This window comes from Octopus bimaculoides, chromosome 15 (genome assembly GCF_001194135.2).
Source record: "Octopus bimaculoides isolate UCB-OBI-ISO-001 chromosome 15, ASM119413v2, whole genome shotgun sequence".
Lineage (NCBI taxonomy): Eukaryota > Metazoa > Mollusca > Cephalopoda > Octopoda > Octopodidae > Octopus > Octopus bimaculoides.
The window spans coordinates 1193676-1204672 of NC_068995.1; the positions used below are offsets into that span (position 1 = coordinate 1193676).

General features: G+C 37.9%; 1 protein-coding gene across 4 annotated transcripts in view; it reads right to left on the minus strand.

The window, feature by feature from the left end:
- Positions 1–678: 678 nt before the first annotated feature.
- The window catches only part of LOC106874114 (phosphopantothenoylcysteine decarboxylase), a 37413-nt gene continuing 27094 nt past the window's right edge, over positions 679–10997 (minus strand). Inside the window, exons 1-5 of one of the 4 annotated variants that reach the window (XM_014921722.2) lie at positions 10842–10932; positions 6625–6720; positions 5944–6069; positions 5622–5790; positions 4376–4944 (exon numbers count right to left, since the gene is read on the minus strand). In XM_014921722.2, coding sequence (XP_014777208.1) covers positions 4805–4944; positions 5622–5790; positions 5944–6069; positions 6625–6720; positions 10842–10883 — 573 coding nt within the window. In that variant the 5' untranslated portion in view covers positions 10884–10932 and the 3' untranslated portion in view covers positions 4376–4804. Of the gene's footprint in view, positions 2049–4375; positions 4945–5621; positions 5791–5943; positions 6070–6624; positions 6721–8861; positions 9185–10841; positions 10933–10997 lie in introns of those variants that run through there. The other 3 variants (XM_014921721.2, XM_052973144.1, XM_052973145.1) reach the window with 3 other exon arrangements.

Consider the following 10997-nt stretch of genomic DNA (forward strand, 5'->3'; position numbering starts at 1 on the left):
ATATATATGGTTAACTACTGTAATTGATTTCCCCAAGGCCCTTCCACCAATTTCAGGCTTGTGCTTATGTTAGAAACAGTTGCAGGATTTTAAAGAACCTGAGGTGGATTCACGACTATTTCATAAACTGGACAAATTGTATTTGGAAATTAAATTTGTTAAATCTTTTCATGCTGCTTCCTTTTGCTCTCCCTAAAAGAAATTACACGTGAATAAAGATAATTATGTGTATGCATATCTGTGTGTGTGTATACATACATATCTATTATATATAAAAATAGAAAAAAGGATCTTAAGTGATGTATACATATATGTATGTACATGCATATATGTATATGTTTTTTTGCACACGTACGCACATACATAACTGTGAGAGCACATTTTGAAATGCTTGGAAGATCTCCCCCAATATGTGTTATGCTTTTACTCAATATCAAGTTGCAGACTCTAATCCCAGACCCTGGGCCATTCCACAGATCTGACTTTCGTCTCTTCACTTAATGTACATTGATTGTCATCAGTGAAGTGTGTAGGGCGAGGTATTGTCTGAATGAACAACAAAGGACTTCCAAAGCAGCAAACCAAAAATGGGAAAAGAGTCTGGAATGCAAGACAAAAATAAAAGGACTACGTAAAATACAACCTAAAAATCTCAATGATAAATGTGAACGATTGTGAAGAACTGATGAATCATTTTGTTGATAGAATGTAAGGGGTTTGAGAAGAGATAGAGTAAACATGTTGAAGAGTTGAGATGAGTCTTAAATACAGAGGCTCCACTGCAGAATTGCCTGAAAATCTTAAATGATGGAAGGGTACGTGCTCACTCGTCTCTGTGTATATAAGTGTGAGAGTGAGACCCAATATAATAATAGGATGGAGAAAGTTCAGAGAGCTGTTAGGAACCAAAGGTGTTTCTTTTCAAGTGAAAGGAAGAATTGTATGATGCATTTCTACGAACAGCAATGCTACATTGTATTGAGATGTGGGTTCTAAATGCAGAGAGGAGAGGAATAAAGCCAGCATGCTCCACTGGATATATTGGGTTGGTAACGAAGTTCCCACCGTTTTTTTTAAAAGGTTTAACAAAAAAAAACAACTAATTGATCAATAATGTATTCACCCTTGTTGTTTACAACTTCTTTTCAACAAGATTCTCAATACTTCATTGGTAAAAATCACCCGATTTCGACTTGAAAAATTGATCCAGCCAAGCTCTCAATTCTGCATCAGTATTGAATGAAAATCCGCGCATAGCATTTGAAAGAGATCGAAAGAAGTGGAAATCCATTGGTGCCAAATCAGGAGAGTGTGGCAGCACTTCCCAGCCATGCGTTTGAATGACTTCCTTGGTCATATTGGCGATATGAGTGCGGGCGTTGTCGTGCAGCAGAACTCCATGCTGATGATTAGGTCTTTTCTCTTGAATCGCCATGTTGAGCGTAGAGTTCCGCGTTGACCGTTTGGTTCCGTTCAAGCAATTCGTAATGGATAATCCCTTCCCAGTTCCACCATACGCACAACATCGTTTTACGCAGATAAAGATCTTGTTTCACACCATTTTTCGTTGCCAGTAACAATTCGGTAAAGAAATCGTTGCATGTGTCCATGAGTTGAGCGGTGACAAGCAAGCAAACCAGCGGAGATTGTGGCTCGTTGATTTTTGTTGTTCTCAACGGAACCCATGCTCCATACTTCTGAACCTTTCCCATCGAGTGAAGATGCTTCTCTATAGCAGTTTGGGAGCATTCCATTTTCTCTGCCAGTTCCCTTGTTGTTTGACGAGAATTTTCGTGCAAAAGTTGGTTTAATCTCTCTTCATCGAACTCAACTGGACGGCCAGAATGAGGTGTGTCTTTGAAGTCAAAATTTTCACTTTTGAACTTGGCATACCAATTATGAGCGGTTCTTTCAGCTATGGCACCCTCTCCATACACAGCACAAATGTCGCGAGCAGCTTTTGTGGCCTTAGAACCTTGATTAAAAGCAAAAACAAGGAGGTGTTGAAAATGCTCATTTTTCTTAACTTGACATTCCATATTAACGATCTGAAAATAAACAAAAATCAACTAGAAAAAAAAAGATTCCAAAATGATTCAAAAATAGAATTCTAGATTCCAAAATTTAAAAACACTAAGACTAATTTTGAGAGGGTGTTTAATGATGCAGCCCTTTTCTGTGACCGGTTCATTTATTGTATTCACCCTATTTACATGTGTGTGTGTGTGTATATACAAGCACACATATTCATAGCCTCTAATCAGTTGTTGAATAATGTCAATGTTTCACAATGAAATTGTCACAATCTGTTGGTAACGCGTTCTCTAAAGAATGGCTGTTTGCAACTGCTAAACCGTTGCACACACACACACTCAAATTCTCATTCATTGATTCTATGCATTTTTATGAAAACACTTTATACAAAGAATGATATTTGACGTATCAGTCACACAACCAGAGAGTTTCTACAGCTACTACTGCTGCTGCTGTTACCGATGCTGCGGATGGGCGCCACCCATTCTCACAGATAAGCACAAGAATTCAGATAAGATTTCAGTCCCTTTTTGAAGTCACGGCCCTGCGTCATAAAGATTGTTAATAGCTCTTGAAAAATGGCATCAACGTTGCCAACACTCCCCCCCACTCTCATCTTTTGTTTACTGCAGCACTGTATGAAACTAAATATATATGCATGTTAGAAAGGCAGCAGGTTGGCCAAAATAGTGCTCATGTCCGACTAAAATGTAAACGTATGTCTATGTAATTTTATATATATCGGATATATATATATAATGAAAACTGTGTTTGTCTTGGATCTGATTTGAAAATGAGTTTAATTCCAGCTGATGTCAACTACTTTCATCAAATGGGTAGAAAAAGAGGAAAATTAAAAATAATGTGTACCAGTAATATACCATGGCTGATGAAATGCTTTGTCCTTCTGTTGAGAAGGGGAGAAAGAATAATAAAAGGAAAGAAAAAAAAAACATATGCGTATGCATGAACGAAGAGAGAAATAGATGAACATCACTAAATCTCATTGACTCCTCTTCTTCTTTCTAAATTTGAGGCCTTTGTGCCATTTCTGTAATAAATTTATGATATTTCACTATATTGGATTATGTCACATGGAATTTGGTTGTTTATTCCTAGTGTGTGTGTGTGTGTATATACATGCAACCATACAATGTGTGTTTATGTATTTTGCGTATTTATATTTACTTTAACATCATATTTTATTTACTTCTTAGCAACGACTGCAGCAGGTAAAGGGAGGTAACGTAAATAGTCTAAAAGAGTGCTCTCCCTTGTTTGTGGATATTTTTTTTGTCTACTTAAGCATTTATTTCTTAATTTCTTCATTAGAAACAAAACTAATTAGATGCAGCAAAGGAGAGTTTACCCTAGTATATTACTGGTACTTGTTTTACCGATTCATCAAAGTCTGATATACGAGAGAACTCATTAAGTGGACTTCACCAACCGCTCTGAGTTGTTGCTTCATAGGAAAAGACAGACGCACGGTTTACCTTAATGTTTGTTTTTATGTTTAATTAGGATTAAAAAAAAATTTTTTAAACAATTTTACGTTAATCAGAAGGGTTGCTCTATACTTCTGTAGAGTAAAAATTTATTATTCTTTAACGAGAATAATGTTGATAGCGAATTCGAAGTTTCGGCAGTCTGACGATGACTCAACAGGGCGAAACCTTGAAGTCACTATTAACATTCCACAGTTTCCGGGGGTCCATACCATTCGTGGCACCCCCACCAGTCTCCAAATTCATTAGTGTAGCCGTGCACGTAAACGGTACCATCCGAACGTGGCCGATGCCAGCGCCACCTTGACTGGCTTCCGTGCCAGTGGAACGTCAAAACCAACAACCGATCGTGGTCGTTGCCACGTAAAAAAGCACCCACTACACTCTCGGAGTGGTTGGCATTAGGAAGGGCATCCAGCTGTGGAAACACTGCCAGATCAGACTGGAGCCTGGTGCAGCCTCCTGGCTTCCCAGACCCCAGTTGAACCATCCAACCCATGCCAGCATGGAAAACTGACATTAAACGATGATGATGATATAATAGTAATATATATATATATACACACACATGCATATATGGATACAGGACATCACCAACGGTGCAAATAACAAGAAATACGTAAACAACAAGAAAAAATGGAAAAAGAACAAATAAACAGAGAGAAAGGACCCTTCATCAGATGTGGTCTGTCTCTCTACTCCTCATTTCGAAACCTTGTAGATTTCAGCTGCAATGTTAAACTCCTACCATTGTATGTAGAGAGAGGCAGTTAAACGTGAGTTGTGAAGAGTAATACAAAGACCACAGCAATAATAAGAGGAAAAAGACCAGGGACATTGACTCGATACTCTTTTATTCCATCTGTTTACACATGTTTCAGCATTCTTGAATCCATGATGTCACACCACAGACATAATCAGATCAGATGATGCTTCCAATTGAAACAGCATTGTGAGCAAACACATCATCAGACAATGGACTTCTTTCAGTTTCTGTTTACTAAATCCACTCACAAGGCTTTGGTCAACTGGAGCTACAGTAAAAGACACTTGCCAAAGGTGCCCTGCAATGGGACTGAACCCAAGACTCCATGGTTTAGAAGCAAATTTCTTAACCACGCAGCTATATCTGCACCTATTTCACAGAGAAATGTCAAGGAATTCGATTATGAAATATTTTGTTTGAGGAAAAAAAATTCTTGATCATAATGGAAGTTAATGAAATTGTTAATTGAATTATTAATTATTGGAATAGTTTTGTGTCAGCTTTGCAATTCAGTTTCCAGAGACTCTTTAACTTCTGCTTTGGTTTCAGCACCTTCACTGTGGCCATGCTGGAGCACTGCTATGTATTCCACTATTTTCTCAACAATAGTCTCCACTGAAGCCATTGCACCCATTCCTGTTTCAAATACAAACAATTATAATCATCATCATCATCATCATCATCATCATGTTAACATCCACTTTTCTTTCCTTTCATGGGTCACATGGAATTTATTGAGGCAGGTTTTCTACAGCTGGATGTCCTTTCTGTTGCCAACTTTCACCTGTTTCCAAGCAAAGTAATATTTGCCCATGGCCAGACATGTTTTTGCAGAATATTGGAAAGGAATGACACTGCCTGTATAACAGTGGTACTCATTTACAACTTTCATGTGATGTCAAGTCAAGGAGGCACAAACGCACACACACATACATGCATCTACACAAATGATAAGCTTCCTTCTGTTTCTCTCTACCAAATCAACTCCCAAGGTTTCGGTCACACCAGAGCTATAGATATTTACCCATGACGCCATGGAATGGAACTGTACGTAAGATCACACTGTCATAAAACAAGTTGCTCAACCATACAGCCACACCTGCACTAACAGATACACGCACACATGCATGTGTGTGTGTATGTATGCTTGCATGTGTGTATGCATGTATGTGTGTGTGTGTGTATATGTGTTTCACTTTCTCCCCTTCACACTTTCAGTCTTTTCTTCCCTAATATTTTGCCCCCTTTTTTTGTGTAATTCCAGAATGCTACCCAGAATATGTGATCCCAAAAGTACACATTCAGATCCTTACCTACATCAGCACAGGCCAACTTTCGAGCAACACAGGGTATTTCTATATACCCGAATCCTGTCAAGGATTCTATTTGTTTCTTTGTGATTACATGTTCCCACATCAGGGTATTCATGGCAGGAGCAAATAAGAGGGGTTTCTTCTGATCCCAGGCTCGTACAATACATGTCTGTAAAATACAGATGGTACCTGAATTAATATCACAAACTGGAATACAGTGTGTATAATATATATATAGAGAGATAGATAGGTAGATATATTTCATCTACAATTAGAACTCAACAACAACAGCAACAACAACTACTAGATTTATTTCACTGACCAGCAGGTTATCACAAAGTCCATTGGCTATTTTGGCCAGAGTATTGGCATCGAGAGGACAAATGACCATAATATCAGCCCAGCGCCGTAGTTCGATGTGTAAGATAGGGTCACCTATATTGTTCCACTGGAATAAAATTGGTAAAAAACATTTCGATGAGACATCAGAGAGATGAACTGGTTGAACATATATAATATATGTGTGTGTGTGTGTGTGTTTCATTTTACATATGTATATATATAGACATGGTCGTCATCGTCATCATTTGACGTCTGTTTTCCATGCTGGCATAGGTTAGATGGCTTAACAGGAGCTGCACCAGGCTTCACTTGTCTGTTGTGGCAAGGTTTCTATGGCTGGATGCCCCTCCTACTGAGTGTGGACTGGGTGCTTTATTCACGGCACCAGCAAGAGTGTGAAGGCACAAAGACATTTTGATAAAGAGACAGGGAGAAAAAAGGAGATATACTGAGAGAGAGAGAGAGAGGGGGGGGGAGACATATTGATGGAAAACCAGTGAAGGAGAAATATTACTAGAGATGTGGAACCAGGTAAATATTTTGGTAGAGAGACAAATGAAGAGAGATGTATTGTATATGGATAGAGAGAAAAGGAAGACAAATGGAAAGAGAGACAGTTATTGGTAGAGAGAGAGAGAGAGAGAATAAGAGACAAACTCACCTTCCATTCATCTTCATCTTGGTAAATATTCACATTTACAGCATTGGTATCGAAGAAAAACAATGAATTTTTCGTGACAACAAGTTGGATTTCAAACTACAAAAGAAAACAAATACTTTTATCATTCAAGAGTGAAGAAAGGGCAATCATCCTGGACTAACATATAATCATCATCACCAATCTCATTTAATATTCACTTTTCCATGCTTGAATCGCTCAGACAAAATTTGTCGAGGTGGATTTTCCTACAACCAGATACACTCTTCTTGTTTCCAAGTATGACAACATTTCTCAAAGGCCAGACATAGAAATGGAGGACACAGCTCGTACTATAGTGACTCTCACATACAACCAACAAATTCAGCAGGGCACTAAACTGTAATTATGCCAAAAAAAAAAAAAACCTTTCGTAACTAATCCAAGGGACATAATTACATCCTAATACAGTCGGTCAAATAAATAACGAGGTCACAATTGATTCCACACCGATTGAGAGAAAGAACCGTGTTTCATTCGAGTTTTTTTTTAATTTAATTTTTATCAAGTAATTAATTAAAGGAAGAACGACTGCGCCTCATGACCTTTCTCGGGGCCTCTGAGCCTGGTTTGTGAACGTTATCCTTAGGCGGTCCAAATGTTTCCAATAGATTAAAACCTGCTACGGTAACCCTCTGGGGCCCAAAGAATGTTGGTGTTAAACAGACCTGATCCAGCAAGCCTCTGAACACCAAACACAATGTACCTCAACCATGGCTCTTTTACTCTTCACTTTTCTTTCTTCTGTTTTTATTTTTTCTCTCCCTACGTATTTTGTCAGCTGTTTTTCTTTACTCGATTTTGTATGTCTGCTTTCTGTCTCTTCTTTAGAAACTTACTCGGCGAGTTTCCCTGCAACTCAGCAGTTTACCACAAGCTCATTATTATTACTATTGTCGACGTCACAGAATCGTGAGTGCGTCGGACAAATGCTTGGCAGCATTTCACTCTTTACCTTCAATGTTCAAGTCAATATCATCGCATATTTTACTTCCAACCCAATTCCTTGCCCTCTCCTTCTTTAGCGACGGTTATTCCAAAATTGCACTGAAATTTCTTTGCCACAATATTAATTCTCTAACAAGCTTTACATGAGACCCACAGTGAAGTACTTCTCCCCCATATCAAGGACAGTTCAGCTGTTGTACACACAGACATCTCTGAGCAGATATTGTCACTCACAAGCAAGCTCCAGCCCTGTGGCCTCTGCTCCTCAAAGTTCATCTTGTACCGCTTCCACTCAAGAAATTCCAACTTCATTCGTCTCTCTTCTTCTCACCCCACATCTTAATGTCCACCCGATAACAACCCTGTCCAGTCCTTCCTCAGTAGAACGTCGACCCTCTGTAATTTTCCCCCCTTGTTATGTTGTCGACATGCAACATTTGGCGAAAGTGAAGAATACACACACCCGGCGTTTACGCTTAGCATTTTTGTTAAACACCAAAAACGGGTGGTGTACATGTTCTTTACCTGCACCCAAGGAGTTTAAATGGGTCATTAACGGCATCAGTCTTGCCAATTTTGGACGGAATGTGAAGGAGAGAAGCCACTCCGCTCGTCTTCCTCTGGACCCGGCAACTGAGGAACAATGGGTCAAACCCTTTAGTTTGACCTTAATTTCTACTGTACTAAATATGTGTTGTGCCTTAAATACGCAAAGATAAATACATTTATAAATAAATATAAAATTTAGAATAGGATAAAATGTTTATAAGAATTTACGAAGTAGTCAGCGTGAAAACCTCATAACGGAAACATTTATAATTATTCCCTTTAAATATATTTATTTATATTAAGGGCATTACTACACGTAAATGCCTCACGCTATGAGGGACTCTTAAAGTCAAAACTACCAAAATAAATACACAATGTACCGAACGTGAGGAAATGCAACTTTTGAAGCCAATCCCTTAAAAACAGATTTATTCTGGTAGTTTTGACTTTAAGAGTCCCCCAATAGAGTGAGGCATTTACGTGTAGTAATGCCCTTAATACGAATAAATAGATAGACAGGTAGGCGGATATGTATGTATGTGTACATTGCAGTACGAATTTAATACTAAAACATATATCTGGACAGGTGTGCGCAAAATAAATCACAAAATACGTTTTATATATATATATATGAAACAGACAAACGCACGTGTGTGTGTGTGCAACTGGTAGAGTTTATGTGAAGAGTTGTTTAGAAAACTTACTGCCGGGTTAGTTTGCTGTAGTTGTTTTATAAGAAGAGGAATCTTCACTGCAGCTACACTGCCTGTACAAGCAATTAACACATGGCTTCTGGTCGCCATCTTCACATCTTTCACCCTTTCCCTCTCTATGTCACTCTCTCACTATTTCCCTATTTCTCTCTCTCACTTTCTCGTCCGCTATCTTCCACCCTTTCTCCCCTCTCTCTCTCACACTCACTATTTCCCTATTTCTTTCGCTCTCTCTTCACTTGTTTCTCACTTTCTCATCCGCTATCTTCCACCCTTTCATTCTCTCTCTCTCTCTCTCTCCCACTCACTATTTACCTATTTCTCTCGCTCTCTCTCACCCTTTTTCTCTCTCTTCTTCTCTTAGCATTTCTCTCTCTCATTGTTGTATTTCGGGACGGTCGTGTTGCCAGTTTAGTCAATAAAAACACACGTACTATATATTGGGTGTTAATTTGCTTCAGCTTTATTTTATTTTTTACATTAATCGTATTTCGGCCAGAGTTCTTTCGTCACACTTCTGTGACCTCGTCAGTGGTCCTTTACTTCCTTCTTTCTTATTTGTGTGTCTCTCCTTACTAACGATCAACCATTTTGTATTCCTATTGTATGTGTCTTTATTTGCGCATGCGTATACCTCTATGTTTAGTAAGTGCGTGTGTGTAGGGGGGGTGCCTGTATTATTTGTGTCCCCTTTTTACACACGTTCGTTTAATTTGTTTTTATTTATTTTTGTTCATGTGTTTATACCTACTTATTACTTTTTTTCTATTCTTTCTTTTTTTTGTATTTAATTTAATTTAATTTATATAGATATAAATATTTATATCTATAACGTATATAGATATAAATATTTTGTCCTTAAATCAAACTTGGGATCTCATTATGTGAAGTAAACTTGTTACCATTTAAATAAATAAAATAATAAAACATCAAATAACTGTTATGAACGGGGATGGCTGTGTGGTTAGAAAGCTTGCTTCTCAACCATGTGGGTACAGGTTCAGTCCTATTGCATGGCACCTTAAGTATGTATGTATTGTATCTGATTTGATAAATGATACTTTCACACTTGTGCCAAAAATGGTAATTCCTAATTGTTTGAAATTATCTTTCTTTGTCTTAAAATTATGTACATTATTTATATATGATGTAGTAGTTAAGAGCGCGGGCTACTAACCCCAAGATTCTGAGTTCAATTCCAGGCAGTGACCTGAATAATAATAATAATATCGAAAAATACCTAAGGAATGAGAACCCAGGTTTGAAATTTCCCCAAGACACCTGATGAAAGCTGGAGGGTATATCAGCCAAAACATGTTAACAACAAACAAGATGAGGACAAATATCCGTCAAATGTAAACAAAGTAAATAATTGCAATGGTAAACTTCACTGTTCATTTCTTTTGGTAGCAATGCAATAAAAATGCCAGTCAAATCCTGGGGTTGATTGTATCAACTAAACCCCTCCCCTCAAAATTCTTGGCCTTCTGCTTGAATCAGAAGCTGACCTGGCAGAATCATTACCATGCCAACTGGACAAAATGTGGTATTTCGTCTGCTGCTACGTTCTGAGTTCAAATTCCACCAAGGTTGACTTTGCCTTTCATCTTTTTGGGGCTAATAAATTAAGTACCAGTGATGCACTGGGGTTGATGTACTCGACTTGTCCTCTTCCTCACAATTTCAGGCCTTGTGCCTTTAGTAGAGACGATTATTATCATTATTAACATATAATAAATACAGGACAAATTTTAAAATACAGATTCCATTTCAGTTTGTTCATTAAGTAATTCTCTAATCAATACTATATACATATAATTTCTATGAGTTACAGGTGTATACATGCACATGTAACATAGACAAACATGTAGCATACATTAGGTACCAACATATAACAGAACAGAATGAAAGAACTGGAGCAATTCATGGAAAAAGTAAATTCTCTTTTAACGAATAGACCTGCTTTTTTACCTTCATCAGGGGATGTAAGCTCCCTGGAAACTGCAGGCCCATGGAGACTGGGTCACTTGGTACGCGTCGGCCCTTTCTGTCCTGGCCTGCACATTTTTGGTCAAAATATATTGTCAGTACACCAAATATATATATATATATATATATATATATATA